The sequence below is a fragment of the Myotis davidii genome, unplaced genomic scaffold (assembly GCF_000327345.1).
Source record: "Myotis davidii unplaced genomic scaffold, ASM32734v1 scaffold174, whole genome shotgun sequence".
Taxonomy (NCBI): domain Eukaryota; kingdom Metazoa; phylum Chordata; class Mammalia; order Chiroptera; family Vespertilionidae; genus Myotis; species Myotis davidii.
In genome coordinates, this window is record NW_006289087.1 from 2,619,748 (window position 1) to 2,644,724 (window position 24,977).

Below are 24,977 nucleotides of genomic sequence, written 5' to 3' on the forward strand. Positions count from 1 at the left end.
TCCCCGAGCCTCTACACTTTGATTTGGGTCCTCAGAGAGTGTGGTTATTTCTGTCTTGATCATCTCTTTCCTACTAGACTATAAGCTGCCTGATGGCAGTGACTAATCTAACTTTGTGAGGGTTTTTTTTAAAAAAAAAAAAAAAACACATTTAAGCTTCGTAAATTAAAAAAAAATTGTTTCCATATATATATATATTTGGAGGGGTGGGGGTAATCACTCATTCAACAAATATTTGGTTCCAAATATGCCCCAGGCAGTAGGCTGTATTTCAAACTCCCAACACCAAGCAATTGGTTGATTATCTGGTTTGTGTATTTAAAAAAACAGCCCGGCCAGAGTGACTCATTGGTTGAGCCAGGACCTATGAACCAGGTCACAGTCAGACTCCCAGTCAGGGCACATGGCCCAGATACAGGCTCGGTGACAGTGAGGGGCAGTCAGGAGACAGCTAATTGATGATTCTCTCTCATCACTGTAATTTTGTAGTCAATTTTGCTGAAAAGAACACAAAATAGTACAGCAACCAAAATTCTCCTATAAATATGAAGTTCTATAAATTCTTTTAAATTACACTTAACAATCCACTGAAGTTTGAGGAGAAGATATCACAGATAATTGCCTTTTTCCTGGTATTAGAGCCGTAGCTGATCCATAACAATGACATTTACCTTTTATTGTTTGCCAAATAGTTTACGTTTTTTAAACTTTAGTTTTAACCACAACGAAAAAAGGAAAATTTGAGTCATTTCTTTTGTGTTCTTCCCTCTCAGTACCTGCTAAGCAATAATATGGAAAAGGGGTAAAGAACATATTACTTCACGGCAAAATGGTATATTAATTAATTTTATAAAATAAGAAGGGCATTGTTTCTTGACATTGATGGTTAAAATACAAGATGACCAAAGCTCGTATTCTGAAATGTATTGCAGGCTGTGCAAAGCATTCCACGAGGCAGTGCACACTCTAAAACCTGCTCATTTATAACATAAAAAAGCCTCTAAAAGAAGTGCTGCTAATAAAACAGGCCTTCGCTCAATCCGGCTGCCAAACTCACTTACTTTGGCAAGCGAGCTTGGAACATTTAAAATTTTACAAACATTATCCTGTTTTAAAAAGTTAATTTGGACTACTTTAAGGAAAGTAAACATAAACCCTGGCTGCAGTGAAATCAAGGTTTAATCTGACCAGACTTCTAAAATTAACTATCTAATCATATTATATAATTAGTAGAAGGTATAGGGGCCCTGAGCCTCGGGACTGGAGAGGCCCACAGGTTCCCAGCAGCCCCCTTTCCTCTCCGGAGGCAGATCTGTGACCTTCTCCACTTGCTCTTTCCTGGAGGCTGATGGGGCGAATGTGCGATGGATCAGTAAGAATGAAAAGCCATACTTAGCTCCATCAGGACTCAGGAATGGCTTGGTTTCGAAAACAATGTTAACAGAACCAGCACAGGCAGTAAAGAACAACACCAACGAAAAAGAGAAGACCATGAAAGGAACAAAGAGGAGAAAGGGATGACTATTCGGTTCTAGGCACTGAGCTATGTGCAAAATGGCCACAGTTACCCATCTTTACAGAGAGACGCTAACGCTCAGAGCTGAAATATCTACCCAAGGCCTCAAAGCTGGCAAACGGCAGAACCAGGATTCCAACGCACCTGCCATAGTCCTAGACAGGTTACAACGAAGATCAATAAACAAAGACCAATGACTTTTTAAGCTACTAGTAACCTTTCAGGGCTGAGAAAGGAAAAGAAGGGGAAATGAACTTATAAAGCTGGCCCTCTCTTTGTATTAATAAAAGAACCAGCTATGCCCCTGACAAAGCACTGATATTTACCGTCGCTGCTGCAGGGAACAAAGCAGCTACTCAGTCAATATTTGCTGATCAAGGAAGGCAGCTACCTGTGGATGGCTCACGCACAATCCAAGTGTCTTACCCTGTCCACATCCCTGCCACGTCTTTGAAAATGGGGACCCTGGACTCAGTTTTTCACCTGTCCCCAGCACTTAACACTTAGCAAGTTCTCATTAAATACTTGCTAAATAAGTGAGGAACTAACCTTGAATTTCGCCACTCACGGCTCCAACATCTTAGAAAAGCCATTGGGTTGAGTCTGGTGATGTGAGCCAATCAGAGACTCTGGGGTCTGTGTCCAGGTCCAGGTTCATGCTACAATGCTGCTGAAGTGTTCAAAGTGATTTTGGTTCCAATTCCCTAGCTAACTGCAATTACACAGTCACCAGGGCGCAGGAGAGGGGGAAGGGTGGCTCACTGAAGGCCAGGGGTAGCAAAGGAAGGCACTTCGGAAAACGACGCTCAACGTTATAACTACCCCTGGGCCTTATGGTACAGCACATACCAAAGAACAAGGCTTCCAGTGGTAGTTTCTATCTCTTTTAACACAAGACAAGAATCCTTACTTCTAAAGCGTTCCCTCCACAGAAAGTAACTAGTGTCCTAAGGGGAAACAAAAAGAAAACCTCTGAAAAGAGTCAGAAATTGGAAAATTAATAAAGTGACAAAGGAGAAAGGAAATATAGGTTACAAAAAATGACACAGTCACAATATATGGGGGTGGGGGTGGGGATGATGTTTATCTAACCTTTAAGGGGCTGAGCTAATGCTGGGGGGTGCTGGGCCCCTCTGTGCCAAGCCTCCTTAACTCTGCAGAGCTGTAACTCCTCCAGGGTGCCACGGGGAACACTCAAAACTGACCATCTGTCTACGAAACCACCTTCAGGGAAATAAAAAGGCATTTGGCAGGTGCCCAAAACCATCACAGGTTGCCTGCCATGGTCATGAGTCTGTGGCATTGCCAAGTATCATTTACGAAGTCCTCTGGTACCACTGAGCTCATTTCTCTGCGACACCAAATTAAAAGGTAAGTGTAGTTTGGATTAGAAATTTTGTATGCTATTTTTGGATGCAGAACTCCTTAGTAATTGTCATAAACCATTGCCCCTTTCCATTTAATGCGGCAATAAGAAGATCCCCAATGAATACTTTGCTTCAACCAGCACACATGGAACGCGACTGGCTCCTGCGAGACATTTTCCAGATCTCGGCAGGACAAAGCGCAGGCCAGGAGCCTGGAGGCTCGGAGACAGCCCGACTGTTCAGGATGGAACACCTATCGTCGCTCGGGACCAGCCAGATGACCCTTGACCCGCCACCCATTCTCCTTACTTTCCTTCAGCCTGGCTTTATTCTTGCATACCTTCCCCCCTCCCAGGCTCTGCCTCCTCCAGTTCTTTCTCACATCCTGGTCACCTTTTGAGGGTTATTCGGGTTATTCGAGTTCTCTCTTCTCCATCAGACTGTCCCTGACCTCACTCCACAGGGATCCTTCCCACCTCTGAACTCCTAGGGTCTCTATTGTTTCTGGTGCAAAAAAAACCTTCCTTTTTTACCTATGTTTTTTGTAACTCTCCAGGTGATTCTCATGACCGGCTGGATGTAGAACCTGAAAATCCCTCCAGCATGAGATGATTTCTAAACCCTGGTTCAAGTCACATCATCTCTCACCTGAATTACTGCAACAAGCCTCCTCCTGGTCCTCCTCTCTCCAGTGGTCCTGACCCAGCCCAGCCTGCTCTCTACAATGCAGACAGACCAGGGGCCTCTCTCACATGTAAATCTGACAGGACTTCTTTTTGCTTAAAAATCTGTAATGTCACAGCCATTAAAGCGGCTGTTTTTTTTTAAACAAACCACACAAAAGAACAAGTGTGAGCAAGGATGTGCACGGCTGGTGGGAACGTAAAATGCCACGGCAGCTGTGGAAACGGTTTGCTGGCTCCCCAAAAAGTGAAACAGAATGACCATAGGATCCGGTCATTGTGCTTCTGGGTGTAGACCCGAAAGAAGTGAAAGCAAGAACGCAAACAGATATTTGTTTACCCAGGTTCACAGCTGCCTGAGTCACCACAGCCAAAGGGTGAGGCAACCCAACTGTCCACTGGCAGATGACTGGGTAAACGCACTGTGCCTATCCATGCCTACAATGGGGTATTATTCAGCCTTAGAAGGGGAGGGAACTCTACCATACTACCCTCAGGCTTGGATGAACCGTGAATGAACCTTGCTAAGTGCAATCAGCCATTCACAAAAGGACACAAACACGCTATGATTCCAATTCTCTGAGGTTCCTAGAGTAGCCAAATTCCTGGTGGCAGACAGAAGGATGGTGGCTGGCAGGAGCTGGGGGTGAGGCTAACGGGGACTGATTGGACTTAATGGGTGGGGAGCTGCAGTTTGGGAAGACAAAGAATCTTCTGGAGATGGACGGTGGTGACGACTGCATGGCATCTGGATGTACTTAATGCTACTGAACTGTACACTTACAGATGGTGAAATGATCACTTTTGTTATATATATTTTTCCAGAATAAAAACACGCACACAAACCATGCACACACACATAATACCTCCCCCTGGCACAGGTTCAAGTCTAGCGATCTGAACGTGACCGACAGTGCCTGTAGGACTTGAACCAGCGTCCCTCTCCTCTCCAACCACACGTCCTTCCTCCAGGGCCCAGCCAGGCTGAGCCATGCTGGAGTGGGCTCACACTGCTCCGTACATCTTTTTTGTTGTTGTTAATTTATTGGTTTTGAGAGAGATCTGTTGTTCCACTTATTATGCACTATTGGCTGTATGTGCCCTGACCGTACCATATAATCAGTTGCATTATGAAAGCTGACGGCTGGCCGGACGTTGGGACCACTCACCTGATGTTGGCTACGTGCTGTGGCACAGGCTGGTGCTGAAAATGGTCGGGCCAGGGGTGATGCAGGCAGAAGGAGGGAGAGGGCTGCAGGCAGCACGCGGTCTGGTAAACAGGGGCATGGTGTGGACACAGAGGCGCCGAGTACTCTGAGTGGGGCTGCAGGCAGCACGAGGCCAAAGCAGACGGGGACGCCGAGCCGGCCTCGGGGTGGCACTCCTGGTGACCGCTATGGCTGGTCAACGGGTGATGGTACGGGCAAGGGTGGCAGCACGGCGGCAACAGCTGCGTCGTTCTTTGGTTGTCTAAAGGCAGGAAGGATGCTTTGACTGTGCCATTCACTTGCAGGCAGCCGTTTGGACTCACTTTTGCTCTTGGTGCCTCTTTGGGTGGGAGCTGCTGGGCTGCAAGGTCTCCGTCCGAGGGGGGCGGGGGGCTCGGGGGGGCTGCGCTGGCTGCAAGGCTGCCATTGCTCAGAACCACACCATCGCTATTTCCATTGCTCATGGTCATGCTCCAATCTCTTGACCCTAAAGAAGACAACGACATAAAACCATCCAGTTATCGCGAGGCAGGCGAATCTGTGGAAAGTCAGGGAAGATACTTAAAAACAGCTCTTTGAAAACAAGGGTTCTAGCTCTGATTGGTCTACTTAACCTTACATGAAAGCCAACAAGAGGAAAAGAATGATTTGGCTCGCTAGCCCTTCCGGAGCGGCACTCTTCTATGCAGACAAAACAGCTTCAGGAGCGCCCTCTCTCCAGGCTCCCCCCACCTCTGCGGATCACAGGTACCCCGACCAACCACCTCTTTCCCATCTGCGGACATGGTGTTTCCACTCCCCGTGAAATCTACTCAACAGGGGCGCTTCCGAACAGAACATGCCTGAACAATGCATAGAGTTTCCACCTGCATCCTCATGCCCAGGAGATACCCATTATGCTAGGAGACAAATTTAGCATTACCGATTTATTTACCTTTTGGATAAAACTCCTCAAACACACACAGACAGACAGACACACACACACACGCACGCACACACGCACACTCCATTATACAAGTATCACAGCTAAGAGAGATGGAATTTAATCAACTGTTTTAATAAAAAGACAAAGCATTTATAAATATCAAAACATACATTAAATCAAGGAGCTGTTGCCTCTCTCATCACTTTGAAAGGGGTCTGCCAATCCCACTGTCTTTATAATGGCTACTGAGAGGGCTTTTGCATTGTTGCAGTAAATACCGTTGCTCTCTCTTTCACTGAGTCACTCCTGGGTATACATATATACTATAAAATATAGTTTTATATGTTTTATAAAATATTCAGATAACATACCCAACACCAAGCAATGGCAGTGAAATGTATTCTCTTATCCAACTAGTAGGAAGGCAGGTAGGGAGTGGAAGAGCCCCAACTGACCCAGGAGGCACCAACTCTAATCCTCCACCACTTCTCAGCGTGCTGCCTCAGCAAGATCTGCTCACTTCAGCTTCTGTTTACTGAAGGGCAGATCCTCTCTTTTGTTGTTAACAAAAGGAAAACGCTGTGTGCAAATGCTCTGGAAACAACAGAATGTAAAGGCCATCTAAAAAGGCACTTTTAAAAAAAAGTTAATAGAATGTAAGATGCTTATTTGTTCGCTTAAGTGAAAGGCAGTCTAGATAATGTAAGAAGCCAACGCCGGATGAGATAAATGCCGTCATTTCCCAGAAGTGGAAGCTCTCACTCTCCAAATACTGAGGGCACATTCTTTTTCTCGCCTCCACCCATGACTCACGCTCCGGAGCCTGCCCTCCTGACCTCGGCCACGCTACGGCCACGCTACGGCCACGCTACGGCCACGCTACGCCAGCTGATGGGATCTACTGGGCTGAATGGGAAAATCAATGACTCCCTTTCCCCTTCCCATCAGGAGGACGGAAGGAAGGCTTTTCTGGTTTGATGGTTTGGTTCTACCTTCCCAGGTTGGTTAATATCTCAGAGTCTATGTTTTTTTTTTTTTAAAGTGTTTAATTCAATCAATCCTATTAACTCTAATCACAGCTGTTGGGTGAATTGTGCTAGTGAAAGTATCCTATATAATAAAAGCCTAATATGCTAAGTGTCTGGTCGTCTAGTCGTCCGTTCAACCAACCAAAGCGTAATATGCTAATGATATGCTAAGGTAACTCAACCACTCACTATGAGCACCAGTGGGCAGATGCTCCGACCAGTAGGTTAGCTTGTGGCTGGGGTCCGGCCAACTGGGACTGAGTGAGACAGGCCGGACACACCCTGGAGCCCTCCCGTGTCCCTCCCTGGTCCCAACTGTACACCAGTGGGGTCCCTTGGCCTGGCCTGCACCCTCTTGCAATCTGGGAGCCCTCGGAGGATGTCAGAGAGCCAGTTTTGGCCCGATCCCACAGGCCAGGCCGAGGGACTGCATTGGGCCTCTAGTCTAACAATAAAATTCTCAGTTTTCAAGTGAAACTGGGCTTAACACAGAGGCCATCGATCTTTCTCCAACACCCTCCCAAGAGCCCTAACATCTCCCCTGAGCTCTTGTCAATTCCATGTTTCCCTATCTTCTAACCAAATCTGCTTTTCCTCAGGAAAAAGAAATTTTTTGCCGGGCCAGCATGGCTCAGTGGTTGAACATTGACCTATGAACCAGTAGGTCATGGTTCAATTCCCAGTCAGAGCACATGCCCAAGTTATGGGCTCGATGCCCAGTGTAGGGTGTGCAGGAGGCAGCTGATCAATTATTCTTCATCATTGATGTTTCTACCCTCTCCCTTCATCTCTAAAATCAATACAAATATTTTTAAAATAATTATAATAGTTTTTCTTTTTCTTTGTAACCTGAATTACAACCATCATTCCCTCTTTTTTATAAAATTACAAGTGTATCATTTTGTAGTTACAGAAGAGTTAAACAATTTTTGCAGCCAGCCAACGGACTCAATCACCATTTATAACATTTTCCCCCCCAATGTGGTAAAATGCAGTTTGAATGCCAAATCACTGACTTACAAATGAATTTCTGGAACAAAACCTGTTTCGTAATTTGGAGACCTCTTGCGATGAATTAGGAGCTAGTGGATAGTAAAGAATAATTTGAACTCTGGCTTGTAGTTGAAGTAAGTCACATGAGCTTTCTATGATTGTGTCTTTAATCATAAAAGGAGAAAAATCATATTGACTTTATAAGTTATGAATTAGAAGTAAAAAAATAATAAAAAGCAAAACTAGAAGAAACATTGTCCTAAGAGATGTCTATGGATCAAGTTCAGTACATGCACTTGTGTAGGATACGGGGGCCAGGAGAACAGCAAAGCTTCCATCTGAACTCAAGAGCTGACCCATGGCCATACAGAAAAAAGAGCTTCTCTCTTTAGAACCAAGACAAATGAGAAAAAGATTTGATTTGAGCCTAAGATAGAACAGAAAAGGGGATGAGACAGAGGGTGAGTCAACACCATAAAAAAGGAGCTACTGTACATGTAATGAATGCTCTGCGATTAGAAATGCAATGATCATGGTATTCATGGTGGGAATTTAAACTCAGTTTTGGATCAAATATAACGAACAATTTTAAAAGACAGCTATGTTGAAATCACCCATTTTCCCCGGGGCCATAATACACAGGGCTGCCAGAAAACAGCTCTTCTGGAGGTGTGATGGGGCCCGTGGCCAGAGACTTTAGTGTGTTTCCTGTTCATGCGCTTAATATGCCAACGGCAATACAGTCACAGCCACTAATCGCATCTCCCGTATCACCTCTTCTACTAGCATTTTAATGTTCTGGGTGCTTCCGCCGTGTGGGGGCAACAAGGCCTTTGGCCAAGGACCATCTTTTGATTATATTTTAAGATTTAAGTGTTTTGCCTTTGAGCCTCAGTTCTTCAAATGTATGAATCAGGCTAGTAATCAATGTCCATGTCATAGGATCATTATGAGAATATAAAAATGTTCTGAAAACTATAAAGGGCAATGTCTTTATAATGGAAGAATTATCATTATCGCTTCATTGAGTGAGAATATAAAAGAATACAGAATGCTGCTCCCTAGTCTGAAAGCCAGAGCTGTGTTTTAAGATGGCAGCTGAGACATCTGTATCTTAGAAGAAACAGCCTGGCCAGGTCTGCGTTTGAAAGTTGAGAACCTGGGTCAAGTTACTCACACTCTTAGGGTCTCTAAGTCTTGCTTGTTCTTAGAGTTAAATTTGTTTGAAATGCAAATTGGTTCAACCCTCTAAGAGAGCAATTAATCAAAATTTAAAATACCCTCATCTTTGACCAACGATTCTACTAGGCATTTATCCTTTGGACATATTTGAACAATGTGTAAAGATGATGTATGGATAAAGTTACTGACCGCACCACTGTTTGTACCAGTGAAAACAGGAAACAAGCTAAATCAATACGAGAACTAAACTCCGTTATGTCCATACGTTGGGTGTGCTGTACAACACGAACACAAATGAGTTGGCTCAGGGTTACTGCTATGGAAAGAAGTCCAAAGCCGATCTTCATGTGTAAATAAACCCTAGCTGCAGAACAGCCTACATGGTATGAATCCAGTTTGTTCAAAATGTGAGGGAGACACAAATACACGGTTAGAACATACAGATAATTCCTAGAAGGACTTAAGAAAATGCTATCATTATTTTGCGACAGAAGGTTGGAGTGGGCCATTTGGGAAGGTGAGAAGTTTCACATTTTACTTTCCATACCACTTGCAACCTTTACTACAAATGTATTTTCTATATAGGATTTTAATAAAAGAACGCATAAAGTTTCTAGCACAGTGACTAATAATGAACAAAAGGTAATTAATATCAATATGCAAAAGCAAACTCATTTTACCTTAAAGGATAACCAGATACCTATTCACTGGATGCATCTAAAAATGTTTATCTGCTGATATATATGTGCTCGTTTACAATAACACCCTACACAAAATATCAAAAGGAGAAAGCAGGGAATGAAAATGGAGCTAGGGAATAAGAACAGATGAATACAAACTATTCAGAAAAATAAATATTCAAACATATATGTAAATATATGTTCCAAAAATGTATCTTATCTTACAGCTTCCAAATTTTCGGAAACATAATTATTGCTTGTTGGACTAAAGCTATCTAAGCCAAGAGCACTCTGACTAGTTCCATAAGCATTAAGCAGACATGACAGAGAAGACACACGCCACATTTCAGTCATGCTGGAATGTAGAGAGAAAAGTCATCAGGGTTCATGTGAGGAGAAGGGTCGAGCGATTACATCCTACTCTGGTCTGGGACTCAGGAAACTCAGCACCCATAAGGCATACGGAAATCACCATGCTTCGAAGACAACAAGTTGTATCTCACTGCAAATGCTACCATATAATCCTAATAGGATCTGTTTGAATTATGGACATTTTATTTGTCAGCATATTACATGTCAAGACGTGCTAATGATGCCCGATTTACCCAAAGGATGCAAACTGTTGAGGTGGTTCAACATCTAAAAAGAGTGTTATGAAAAGCTCATGGTAACTACTTGGAACTGGAAGTCAGAACTGCTGGCGTGGCCAGCAAACTGTCAAGTTGGAATATAAATGTATTGCTGAAGAGGATACACAGACCCGCCCCAATTACCACGGGAACCACTTAGCAAAGCCATCGCCATCCTTCACAAACAGCTCCTCCGGCCTGCAGGCACATCACCTTCGCCCACAACAGCCACACCAGCACACCGCTTTGGTATTCCCAAACACTTTCCCACGCATGAGCTCTCTTGAGTTGCTCCTCCTAATAGCCCTCAGAAGAGCAGGTGTGGCAGGCATTGCCACTCCATTTTGCAAAAGAAAACCTGAGACACTGTCGGCCTGAAGCGGTCCCCTCAAAGCCCGATGCCAAGGTTTGGAGGGCTTTCGGCTGAACTACATTCATAAGCTCAGGTGATGTGTTCCAGGTAACCCTTTGCTTCATGAGGTTCCATAACGCCAAACTTAACCAGAAATGGCAAGACTGGATCACCAGCAAGGCCCCACGGTGCAGCCAATCATCTTTTTCAGGAGAGTGATGCTCCTATAGCATAGTTTCACTAGATAAAATACACAACACTGCCCGGCCGGTGTGGCTCAGTGGTAGAGCATCAACCCATGAACTAAGAGGTCACGGTTCGATTCCCGGTCAGGGCACATGCCCGGGTTGTGGGCTCGATCCCCAATAAGGGGCGCACAGGAGGCAATCAATCGATGATTCTCTCTCATCACTGATGTTTCTATCTCTCCCTCTTCCTTCCTCTCTGAAATCAATAAAAATATATTTTAAAAAATACACAACACTAGCCCAGTGCTTCTCGGGCATTAAGGACCACTTGGGGGTGGTGCTACAGTGCAGATTCGGATAGAGCCCCTGGGAATGGGCAGCAAGCTGCCAACAGCATGGCCACCCCGCTGGTCCCGGGACGCATTTTGTGTAGCAAGGCCTGGCCACAAACTAGGTGAGGCGCCTACAAGAGAATGAGGCCAAAGCAATGACAAAATGATGCACAATTACAGCAGATGGATAGAACAAGTAGGGACAGGACAACACTCGACAGAGAAGAGAGGCCCATTTTTTCTGCTTAAAACAGAGAAAAGCAACAAATTTTAACAACAGTGGTTCTAACTGACAACCAAGTTTAATTCTGGCTTAATTTCTGACCCCAACTGTTGTGTGCATAGAACAACAACCAGCGAAATCTTTAACCTTTTCAGAGCAACACATACATGGACTAAAGCAGCTGCCCAGGTAACTGGGTGAGCTTGTCTTTTTCTCTCCAGCGGTCCTCCATACCAATAGATGGGTGTAGAGAGACCCCTGGGGTCTTTCCACACTGGGGATAAAGGAGTCTGGGGGTACCGTATCCATTACTTACCAATCCTGTTTTAATATAAAACAGCTCCTCTTAAAACCGCTTGATGCTTAGCCCCAAATGATGGTCTCATTTCTGATCACTGGTACTAAGCTGACTTATTCATACTTAGTGCTGTGGCCAGAGAACAAATAGCTTCTCTAAAGGCACCAGAGAGCCCTAACCGGTTTGGCTCAGTGGATAGTTAGGCATCTGCTGCCGTGGGCTATTAAAGATGGGCAGGATAAGGACATCACCTAGGTTCTGTCTCCCAGAATATTTTTCCCCTCAAAGGACTATTAAAAACGTGTGTGTGTGTTTTAACAACTCACTGTGTGAAATACTTTCTTTGCAACACCTCTATGAAGATATTATTAAACCATTACAGAGAAAATTTAGGCATCTGCTGCCGTGGGCTATTACAGACGGGCAGGATAAGGACATCAACTAGGTTCTGTCTCCCAGAATATTTTCCCCCTCAACGGACTATTAAAAATGTGTGTGTGTGTGTGTGTGTTTTAACAACTCACTATGTGAAACACTTTCTTTGCAACACCTCTATGAAGATATTATTAAACCATTACAGAGAAAACTGAGGGTCAAAAATATTAAAGTATAGCCCCTCCAAATCACATGATTAAAATTCAATCTCAGATGAGTATGTCTCGAAAAGCAAGGCTTTTCCACTACCTCAGGATGCTCCTAGGGCATTGCCAAGTTCAGCTAGCGTTTATAGGCCCACTAGAGGCTACTGATATAAAGTTTGGTCTGAAGGTCCACATGAAAAATATTTCCCAAGATAGTTTTAAAAGGCACACTCCTGCACTTTAGAAACATATTTCAGTGAATTAAGTATCATGTTATGAAGACCTGAAAAGCAAGGCCATGGACTGGCCTTGATGGTCATGCAGCATTTTAAAAAATATATATTTATTGATTTTAGAGAGAGAGGAAGGGAGAGGGATAGACAGACAGAAACATCGATCAACTGACTCCTGCACACTCCCTACTGAGGATAGAGCCCACAACCCAGGCCATGTGCCCTGACCAGGAATCAAACCTGCAACCTCTTGGTTCATGGGTCGATGCTCAGCCGATGAGCAACACCGGCCAGGCGGTCATGTAGCATTTAGACTATTTCAAAATAATGTCCTTGTGACCTGACAGCAAATCTGAATCTTTAATAAAGAATCGGCACTTTTAAGGAACTATAAAGAGTGGTCTTAAATAAGGAAATATAATCTCCACCCCTGCTGAGACAAATTAAATTTTCTTATTTTTCTTCGAGTTCATGAACTTTCTACCATTAAACCCTCCTTCAGTAAGAACACTTCTAAATATCTTCACTTAATCACCTATAAACATTTTATATGTTGCAAAGAACTATACAAAAATAATGATAGTTATTATTTCCCTTCAGCATAAACCGCAATGAGTTAGAAACCATTTTCCCAAAACACAGTGTCATACACTTGAAAATACCCTAAATATATATTTCATAAGAACTTTCTAGATATTAGTTTGCTTTCCATCACACCATGAAAAAGCAAAAAATCCAAAAGTAAAGATTACTATTCTTTTACAATGAAAATGTACTACTTTCCTAGTAAATTGTATTATTAAGAAGGTAGATAAAACTTATAACTAATACCAATGTTGAAAATGGAAACCTACCTAACACTTTTATATAACCTCTTTTAATATGAGGTGTATATAAAAAAAGCAAACCTATGACACGCGTGTCAGAGGTGACACGCGAACTCATTTTTTTTGGTTGATTTTTCTTTGTTAAATGGCATTTGAATATATAAAATAAATATCAAAAATATAAGTCTTTGTTTTACTATGGTTGCAAATATCAAAAAATTTCTATATGTGACACGGCACCAGAGTTAAGTTAGGGTTTTTCAAAATGCTGAAACGCCGAGCTCAAAAGGTTCGCCATCACTGCCCTAGATCGAGCCCATAACCCCGGGCATGTGCCCCTGCCCAGAATCGAACCTGGGACTCTTTAGTCTGCAGGACGACACTCTATCCACTGAGCCAAACCAGCTAGGGCCATATGAGATATATATTGATAAAGGCACCGATAAACTGTAAATGTTATACGTTTCATTATTACAAAAAATGTTCATAATATTGAAAAGAGCTTTATGATACAGGGAAACAGTTAAAATTGCCAGGCAAAGTCCTCTACCCTTCATATTTGCAACAACAAAAATCAAACGACCTTAGGAAGATATCACAGTGTATGCGCCATAGCACACCTGAAGACCCTGAATTTCGGAAGCATCTCATTGCTGGATATGAGTGAGGCTGTCAAGGCAGAGCCATTATACCTGCAGGGTGAGCAATAGGAATGCCAGGGCTGTGGAAACACGAATCTTATTTCTCTCACTTATTTTATGTCCAATGTGCCTTTGGTAACAGATCGACGTGGGAAGGGAAATGTGGGTATAAAATAAAGTTTATCTTTTACAATCTGGGGTAAATGAGTCAATAACATCCTCTTTTTAGCATAAAAGCTATCTTCCTACATATATATTTCAAGAGAGAGATATTTCCCAAGTTCATCCATAAAACTTATCAGTCCACAGAATCTTCACCACTTCTTCCCACACTTACAAGTGCTATATTCATAAGCATCAATGCTCTTGACTGAGAGAGAGAGGTTTCTTATATCTTTGAGTTCCTACTTCAGATGAATTTAAATTCCCCTTAAAAATTCTATTCCAGGCGTAGCCAGTTTGGTTCAGTGGAGAGAGCATCAGACTGCCGGGTTTGAGTCCGGGAAGGGCATGTACCTAAGTTGCAGGTTCCTCCCCAGCCCGGGCCCTGGTCAGGGCTCGTACAGGAGGCAACTAATCAATGTGTTTCTCTCACATCGATATTTCTGTCTCTCCCTCTCTCTTCCACTCTCTCTAAAATATCAATGGAAAAATATCCTCGGATGAGGATTTAAAAAAAATTGTATTTCACTAGTTTTATTAAGTTGCACTAATTTCTATTGATTCTTAAGTCTGGAGACTTCTGTTCATTTGTATAATAAAGAATATACAAAACAAAACTAGATAAGTTTTCTATAATCAAAAATATCTATCAATAGTCTTTCAAATTCTAGAAAGCCCTCTGAGAGGTTGTCAACTAACCCAAGAACCAGCCAAGACATTCACTGAGAGTCGGCTGCAAATCTTGAAGGAAATGCAATACATATCATAAATATCCACAAGTAACAAATCTATTACAGCCTCAGCCCTTTCTGCACATTACAGTCACTCCAGTGATAAACAAATAAAAAATTACAGACACAGGCCCTGAGGTTATGATTTAATCCATACTGTAATGTGGTGTGGCCATTAGTATTCTTTTAAAATATATTTTTATTCAAAGGCCGAAACTCTATCCACTGAGCCAAACCAGCTAGGGCAGCATTCGTATTTTTAAAAATACTCCCCAGATGATTCTACTGTGCAGCAAGGGGTGAGAACCAATGACTTACAGTTCATAAAAGTAATGCTAATCCTATATAATAAAAGCCTAATATGCTAAGTGTCCAGTCATCTGGTCATCTGTTCAACCAATCAAAGCTTAATATGCTAATGATATGCTAAGGCTGCTCAACTGGCTCACTATGATGTGGACTGACCACCAGGGGGCAGACGCACCAACTGATTGGTTAGCTTGCTGCTGGGGTCTGGCATATTGGGGCTGAGTGAGATGGGCCAGACATGCCCTGGAGCCTTCCTGCAGTCCCTCCTCGGCTGGCCAACCTCCCGCGTACCTCCAGCCCCAATCGTGCACCGGTGGGGTACCTCAGCCTGGCCTGTGCCCTGTCGCAATCCAGGCTGAGGGGTCTCCCCTCGCCAGTGCACGAATTTCATGCACCAGGCCTCTAGTCAATTTATAAGAGCAAGCACATGCCACTCAAAATAGTCAACATTCAAAACATATTGCTTGAAATGAAGAATGTGGCTGTATAATTTTAAAAAACTGGACTGAGTACTTCATGTTAGGTATGCTCTGTAGTATTTGCTTATCTTAACTTTTTGATGGTTAAAATGAAAAGGGGTTTCATCTATAGTACTTTTGAAGTGTAAGCATGGGGACAAGGGTGAAGAGAAACCTTTATTGAGACATTACTTTGAGAGAGAACAGGGCAGAATGTATGTGGAACAATGTTGTACAGACATAAACGAGTGGTCACATGACCTCAATCATTTAGAGATCATCTGAATAAAGTTCAGGATATAGCCAATTTGTCTCATGAGTTCATTTAACCCTCAAGGAAAACTCTACCCCAACCACTGCCAATCTCCAAAAAACGAAGCCTAAGCCCCTCTATTATAAAGCCATGTTTCCTAAAGTTTTACGCAAAAAGAATAAACCAGTAATGAAGAAAAGGGGAAGATTTTGACTGCATTTTAAGCATCTTAAATGTTCCAATTCTCGGATCAGTCCGCCTCCAGACACCAAGCCTGCTCCCTGCCCCACCTCCCCGCCAAATGAGAATTACAAGATGCCTTGGTAATAAACAGGTCCCTCAAGATGGGAGAGGCCTATTGTGAGGCCATAATATTTCATCTCAAACTATTTGGCTCCACTAACATCGCAAAACAGGCAAGTTTATAAGTGAGCGATGTTACTGTACCCCCCCACCCCCCAGTCCTGCTCAGAAACAGGCTCAGATTACTGAGTGTCACCAATGCTGCCGAAGGGATCACACGCGCCTGAAGTCACCACGCATGTCTGGGACTTCACACATCTCGAAACCTCAGACTTAGCAGCTCAAAGGAAAAATCCATCGCAGAGGTCAATCCAATTAAGAAACGTCTATTCCCAGACGCTGTGAGGCAGAAGAAGGGGAGAGTTCTTACGACATCTCCCAAAAAGTCAGAAATGGAGACCAATTGCCGTAAAGGCCTGGATGGCAAGGTGCGGGTTTTAATGCTACACTTGGAATCATCTGAGCTTTTCCCACAAATGTTAAGTCTCTGATGCCACCAGGCCCCACTCCCTGCTGCTTGGGGAAGTTTGAGAAGCAGCAAATGAGATTCCTAGAGCAGCTCCCAGATGGGTTCTCCGAGCAGGAACCGCCCCCCGCCCCCCAAGACATCCAAGGGGCCCCTCCGCCCACTGAGCGACCTGGGAAATGGCTCTGAGTTTTTGCATGAAACACATTTTTACTTAAAGGGCTCTGAGATGTTAAGCGTAGGAAAACATCTTTTCTTACTTAAATTGGGTCAGGAAATTAATTTAGTAATAAGAGCCTGGATACACCTTTCAGAGGCCTTTTTCTATTCTTTACTTAAATTACCCTATAAATGCTGATGATTTCAGCTATTTGCTTTCTTGTGTGTATTAGATGAACTGAAATGATATTTACTGTTCCTGTGGGATTCCTGCTTGCACACGGAGGTAATTAAATCATACTGTTCGGTTACCCAGGCGGGTTCCTTATTTATACGCAGATGAGCACCTGTAGTGTTCCCCCTGAATACCTCCCTTACAATCTCGTATGTGGGCTTGTCATAAGCAAGCCTGTTTAATAGAGATTAAAATGATGAAAGAGTAGAAGACAGAGAGAACAAAGACACCCTCTTCCCCAAGTCTCCCTTTTCTAATTTGCTATAGTTGCTTTGTTTTAAATTTTTTTTCCGACAGGCTGGCAGGCTAAGCAGTTCATTTGTCTACTTCCTGTGTTAGGATGTGATCAATAAATTACAATTTTTAAAAAACTGGGAAATGTTCACAGTCAGCGTGCGAAGGCTGTGCATCACCCACACGCGTGGTAAGACAGGAGCTGTGAGTGAGCGCTCTGCTCCAGCCCCAGGAGCTCAGCAGTTACAACGAAAGGTGAGGGACTGGTGCCCAGCAAACACTGAAAAGCAGGTTCCCCACCGCTTGCCAAAAAGGGCTGATTACTGGTTCAGTATAAATGACAAAGCCACTGGGATTAGATGACAATGTTGGCTGAATCAATTTTATAACGCATGAGTCATTTCCCAGCCCGAGGCAAGGGTGACATGCATTTTCTTTTCTCTTTTTTTAATTGAATTTGTTGGGGTGACATTGGTTACAACCTTGTAACACATCATCTGCACGCCGCATCGTGCGCTCACCACCCAAAGTCAAGTCTCTTTCCATTTATCCCCACTCTGCCCTCTACCACCTCCCCAAACACCTCTCCCTCTGGCAATCACCATACTGTTATCTGCATCTTTTATTTTTTCTTAATCCCTTCACCTTTTTCACCAGTAACATGTATTTTCTCAACCGCTTTGCAGGGCCATCATTCCAGATTCTTAAATATTACCTTTCTTTCTTTTTTTGCCTAATCAATACAACTAGCTCATGCTCACGGTTCTATAATTCAGGTCTGAGATGTAAGCTAGATGGAGCATGGGAAGCATTAAAAATACTCTGCCTACTGCAAGCTACAAATGGAGCACAGTCCAATGAAATACTCCGATATACAAGGTTTTGGCAGTGAAAGCATTCTCAGATAGTTTTTTGTAGAAATGCAATATTGTAAAATAAATAAAATATTGCAAAAAGACTACTTATTTTAACATTTTAAAAAGTAGAAATGTGTCAGCAGACATTAAAGCCATGGGAAATAGTGACCCTACTGTCTACAGTGAGACACTGGTTTAGAGCTTATTGACAGAGTTTGGGGACTTCCCAGCCATCAAAGGGACCTGGGGTTTCATTAAGTTATAAAGATGATCATCTATAATAACCCTCTGGTGGTTAAAAAATACATATTTCATTTTTCCTTCAACAGGAATACCTGTCAAATAATATTTTAGCAAACTGTGAAGTACGTTGTCTATTTATTTCTTGCATTTTCACTGAAGTCATTATGATCAGTCCATAATTTGCATGAAATCTGTTTTATGAAATTTTTATCTAATTTTCTCAGATGTACATTTTGCTAGTAGACACACAAATATTTCACAGGTTAAACTAATTTGACTTTTTCTACCAGTCACATATAAGTAATCCATTCTCATTTTAAACAAAAGTAAATATGGCAAATATATTCTGACTTCTGCTTTAAGTGGTAAATCCAATTATATTGTAGTTACCGTTATTACAATTAAAATGCATATAGTTCATCATACGGCATTTAATGGACTCAAATACAACTGGAGGATGTATACCAAGTTGTGTCTTCGAAATGAACACTGGTAAGAATTAAACTTGCCTGGAAGTTCAGTCCCTAAGTGGTTCTTCACGAGACTTCTATTTTTATAGGTGGGAAGATGCTTACGTTTTCTTACTTTCTTACAATATCTGACTCACAAAAGCGATTAAAGTCATTCCTATAATTCTGTGTCTAGTTTGCTACTAATGGGTAAAGAGTAGCACATCTTTTTTAAATTCTCTGATTTAGATAGTGGTTAAAGGAAAACCTCAAAGCAGGAAACAATGGTTTACGCTGCTTTAAATCTGCGGTTTCCTCCCAACTTCATAAAGAAAGCACATTTTAATAAACTTTCCGAAGAAACGGCTTGCCTCACCTTCTCATGCAAGACGACAATTTAAATAAATGTCGGATTTCAATGCATGGAGAAGCCCTTCCAAGTTTACTCCGAAAAGAAACTGCAAGTTGGAATTTTAAATTCAACTCTTAGAAGCACAGAGCAAAGTCCAGTTTTTACAGTCCAGTCTCCCCAGATAACAAATGGGCAGGAGGCAAAGCATTACCTTGATGTTGAAAGAAGGAAGTTCCAGCTCCTCTGGGTCAGCTAAGGATCGCAGCAGCAAAAGCCCCAACCGCTGCAGGGACACAGGGACCCGGCCCAGCAGAAAGCCGGCAGAGCTGGGCAGGAGTCAGCAGCTGCAGCCGCCAAGCGCAGGGCAGCCCGAATGACAAGAAGGTGCCGCTGGCTTTGAATGAGGCGTGTTAGGGGCTGGAACTTGCAGTGTTTGCTCCCCTATAGGGCAGGAGTTTCCCTCCTACTTAACCCCTAGGGGCAAGGTCTTAATAACGGTAACAGCTGGCACACAGAGGGGCTTGATCTGAGCACGAGGTCACAAGCCAGGATATGAAGGTGACATGTAATTTCTAGCCTTTTCCTGCTTCTACGGAGAAACTGCGCGAAGGGCTGTTTTCAGTTATGCGTTCCTTTGATCTCTTGGATTTAAAGTTACTTAGTAGATTAAAGCCATGCGAGCTGATATTATTTGCTTGCTTAGACTAACTTAAGTATCGCAGATTCAGTTTTCTGACACGCGGGGCTACTACATTTAAACTAACACAAATAAACACCCACCCGTGTTTATTTCCCAGTTCCGGGGATTTTTGTTCCTTCACAAATGGCTTTTGAGACCCTGCATTTTAGGGCAGAAACTTTCTCTTTTTTAAAAGAGGAAGAGTCTTCTTTATCAAAGAAGAAAATACTGTTTAAAAGTTGTAAGTGCTTCTCTTCAGTTTTCCCAAACAAAACCAGCACTTTGTTAAATGAAACTGACGCAGCCTTAACGTGTGGGCCCTGCTGATGCCACAGCCACAACATAAAAGCCTGGTAAATACCTGCAAACAACCACTTTAAATTGACAAATGACGTCCACTGGCAAATAAGTGATCATTTACTGAAATCATGAAATCGAATTCTCCATGACTTCTTTACTGAAAACGTGGAAACAATTCTTTTAACAGGCTGTACTGATTAATCATATGAAGATAGCACTTTCAAAATTAAAGAAAATAATGCCAAAGCACAAGCGATTAAACAAAAAAATAGGTAAAATTGGACTTCATCAAAAAACTTGCATGCATCAAAAAAGACAACCCATAGAATGGGAAAAAAATATTCGCAGATCATATATCTAAGAGGCTAGTATCCATAATACACATAAAAACTTACAATTCAACAATAAAAAGACAATCCAATCTAAAAGAAACCAAAGTATTAAAATAGGCATTTTTCTGAAGAAATGATACAAATGGCTAATATGCACATGGAAAGATGCTCAACATCACTAATCACTATGGAAATGCACATTAAAACCACAGCGAGACACCACTCCACATCCACTCGGATATAGCTGTAACTGAAAGAAGGAAGGAAAAACTTGTGTTGGCAAGAATATGGAGAAAGTGAGACCCGGATGGGAATGTAAAATGATGCAGCCACTATGGAAAACAGTCTAGCAATTCCTCAAAAAATTAACACAGAGTTACCATATGACTCAGCAATTTCACCTGGAGGTACAGCTGACTGTCATTATTTGAGGATTCTGTATTTACAAACTTGCTAAAATTTATTTGTGACCCCAAAGTACCCCCTTGGAGCGTTCGCAGGCGTCAGGCATGCGGTGCAGAGGTGGAAAATGTGAGCCCAGGTGAGGATGAGCAGGTGGCTGCGCTCTTGGTTCAGCTCTCAGACTGTAAACACGTGTTCTTCCTACAGTCTATGTAGTGCCCCTCTGTTCACATCTTTGTGATTTTTCTGGGTAATTTCACTGTTTAAAATGGCCCCCAAATGTAATGTGCAGTGCTATCTAGAGTTCCTAAGCTCAAAAAGGCTGTGATGTGTGTTAAAGAGAAACACACACAAGACAAGTATTGATTGGTTGTCAAAATGTAACTCTAGCCTGGCTGGTGTAGCTCAGTGGTTGAGTGTAGACCTGTGAACCAGGAGGTCGCAGTTCGATTCCAGACAGGACACATGCCTACATTTCAGGCACGATCCCTAGTAGGGGGCGTGCAGGAGGCAGCCAATCAATGATTCTCTCTCATCATTGCTGTTTCTAAATCTCTCCCTCTCCTTTCCTTTCTGAAATCAATAAAAATATATTTTATTTAAAATGTAACCAGAAACTCAAAGTAACCTAGTCCTGTATTTCCCTGCAAAGTGATCACTCAGTAGTCACCAATTCAGCATGGGCAGTCTTTCTGAAATACAACTCAAACAAATAAAGAGAATCAACTGTATACACCCAAGAGAACTGGAAACATATTCACAAAAAATGTGTACACAAACGTTCGGAGCAGCATTATTCATAACAGCCAAGGAACAACTCAAATGCCCATCAGCAGAAGACTGGATCAACCCCATGTGTCCATCAACGGGACACTATTCAGCCGTAAGAAAAAGAATCACGGATACACGCTACCACAGGAATGAACCTTGAAAATACGCTAAGTGACATCCAGACACAACAGGTCACATATTGTACGATTCCATTTACACGAAATATCCAGAACAGTCAAATCCATAGAAACAACAGGTAGATTCGTGGGTACCTGGGGCTGGGGGGAGGACGGAAGATAGGAAGTGACTGCTCACAGGTATACAGTTTCTTTTTGGGTGATAAAAATGTTTTGGGATTAGACAGTGGTGACAGTTGTAAATACATTAAACCCACTGAATTGTACGCTTTAAAACGGTGACTTTTATAGTATGTGGATACACCTTTTCTCAATAAAAAGAAGGTATACATTTCTAACTATTAGGCCAGGGGTGGGGAACGTCCGGCCCGCAGGCTGTGTAAGGCCTGAGAAGTCATCTGGTCTGGCCCTGACAAGGCAACCGCAGGCGGGACTCAAAATTCAGTAAATCTAGGAGCTTTTTTCATAGCAACACAAATTTATATGACGTGGATTATATTAAGCGAATGATGTTATAAATACCCAAATGGCCCTTGGCAGAACAAAGGTTCCCCACCCCGCATGAGACCAATAGTTCTAATGGGCGTTCGCAAACCTGAGTGTGCGCCAGCACCTCCTAGAAGACCTGCTAGGGGGCAGACTGCTGAGTCCCATCCCCAGCGATCCTGACTCTAAGGACTGGGGTGGGACTGGGAGTGTGCTTTTCTGGAAGTTCCCAGGTGATATTGCTTCAGCTCTGAGACCACATGCTGGGAGTGAAAGACCACGTATGAGCTCACAGTGGGTAGAAAGAGCCAGTCCTGGGGAGGAAACGACAGGAAGAGGGAGGGAGGGAAAAGGAGGAGCACTTAGGCAAGTAAATATATGAAAGGATCCAGTCCCTGCGATCTCAGGGTATGCTGATGTCATGCCTTATGTATGCCAACTGCTATAATGCCTAAAAATCCCCAAGAAGGAATTCGAGAATTCAAATGGAAGCGGAGGTGTTTACCGTTCTTTGATGGTTTGGTTTAGTTTATTGAAGAGGCTGACGCCGTTTCATTGTGCTTGTCCTCGCAAGAAAGGCAAACACAGGCTCTGGGTGGCTGATCCCATAAACAACTTCAAGAAGCCCCTTAATGAGTTCAGGTGTCACAGGAACCAAAGACCTGAAATCTCCCAACTCATAAACCTGCAAATTCTACGTTACACTATTAGGCAGGTTACTGATTTAACCACTGTATTTAAAAATGTTGGCTTCGGCTCTGGCTACATAGCTCAGTTAGTTAGAGCATCATCCCAATATGCCAAGGTTGTGGGTTCGATCCCCATACGAACAACAAATCCATGGTTCGTGTTCTCTCTCTCTCTCTCTCTCTCTCTCTCTCTCTCTCTCCTCCTTCCTTTCTCTAAAATCCATAAATAAAAATTTTAAAATCTTGCAGTGTTCGTGTAAAAATAGACAATTTAAGTACATTTTAAGTATTGTCACGTGAAATACATTATTATTTTATAAATAATAGTGTTATTTCCAATCGCTTCAGTTATTTCTCAATATATTAGAGTGAAAAGGAAAATGCTAGTAACTTTACCAAAGTTCCAATGTTCTCTGAAACCAATATCCCTGTTTTTCTTAAATCACTTATTTAGGGTTCTGTCTGTCTTCAACATTAGAGAGAGAATATGGGAGAGGGGAGGAGAGACAAGAGCTAGCAGGTACTTTTTAGAAACTGGGGGGAAAAACACACAACCACCTGCTGATGAACAAACTCTTTCACATCTGAACTCAGGCCAAAACGTAATCCTAGATTTTGTTATATTTATTGACATTTAGAAATCCCACCTAGTAATCGTGTGTGTGTGTGTGTGTGTGTGTGTGTGTGTGTGTGTGTGTTAAATGTCCTGTCATAAATGAGTAAACTCTGGGCTAAGCTAGACAGCAGAGTCCCTTAAAAATCAGTCAGATTTTCTTCCAGTTTGGTCAAGTCACAGCTTAGCCATCTGAAAGGACAAGTTCAGAACCAGGAGCCATGGGAAAGTTTTGCAGATGACACTCTACATCGTACTGCGGTGTTTCTGGAATACCGATGGTGGGGTGTGGGGTCTTCGATTTCAGAAGTGAGAGGGGCCACTGACAGGGAGATGAGGAAGAGGGGAACACACACGGCAGGCAAATCCTTGCTGGGCAAGTCACAAACAATCGGACACAGGAAATAGTCACTAACCCAGCGGTTCTCAACCTGTGGGTCCCGACCCCTTTGGCGGTCGAACGACCCTTTCACAGGGGTCGCCTAAGACCATCCTGCATATCAGATATTTACATGACGATTCATAACAGTAGCAACATGACAGTGATGAAGTAGGAACGAAAATAATTTTATGGTTGGGGGTCACAACATGAGGAACTGTATTTAAAGGTTGAGAACCACCAGCCCCTGCCTGAAGCCCTCTTATTTACCATGCTTACTTTAAATTAGGCTTAGGTGGCATCCTAAGGACCGCTTCTTAAAGCAGGTTTCTCTGCCTCAATCTTTTGGGCAGGAGAGAGGGGGAGGGTCAAAGGGTCCCTCTAAGTCTTCTCAATAAATAGCTTAAGTCAATATCCCAAAAAGGCAGCTCAGGTGGGCAAAACTTCGGTCCCTTAAACTCTCTACGGACATTTCAGTATGTGTCCTGCCAGCAGCTCCAACTCAATATTCTAAAATGTAAATTACCTTAGCATCCTCAAATAGCATCTTGATTTTTCTTTTAGTCGTCCCTTGAACCCCAAATTTTCACTTAGATATTTATTTACCGATCTGTGCGGCCTCGGGATCTAGGATGAGTGTCATCTTTGATCTTTATGCCACCACCTACCCTTGTTTCTTTGCTTTCAAGAGCAGCCATTGGCACATTTGCCCACCCCTTCCTTCCCATTCCCACTCCCACTTTCTAGGTCCTACTGCCCCTCGGATCACTGCCACCCTCTAATGATGTGACTCACCTGTGCTCTCCTACATTTCAACCTAAGCAACACAGAGCTTCCGGATTCATCATTGTCACAGCGGACCCCCAAGCTGCTCCCAACGCTAACCACTGAGAATGATGGCTGGGCTCTGTTATCATTTTCATACCCTTCAGGAAGATCTAGTACCTGCCAGTACTTGACAAATGTTAATTTTAAAAAATGACATTTTATAGTTTGTTACTGTTACATATGTCCTTTATTAAGCAGAATATATGTCGTTTTGGAACGCAGTCAGCAAAATAAAATTCAGTACATAAATCCTATTTTCCTGCT

General features: G+C 42.8%; 1 protein-coding gene across 1 annotated transcript in view; it reads right to left on the reverse strand.

Moving 5' to 3' along the window:
• LOC102770951 (protein dispatched homolog 1) overlaps nt 1-24,977 on the reverse strand; it is a gene marked incomplete at its 3' end in the record, with an annotated part of 93,669 nt that overhangs the window by 34,161 nt on the left and 34,531 nt on the right. The window contains exon 5 of the mRNA XM_015562340.1: nt 4,736-5,261. Within this exon, the coding sequence (XP_015417826.1) occupies nt 4,736-5,261 (526 nt within the window). The remainder of the gene's footprint in view (nt 1-4,735; nt 5,262-24,977) is intronic.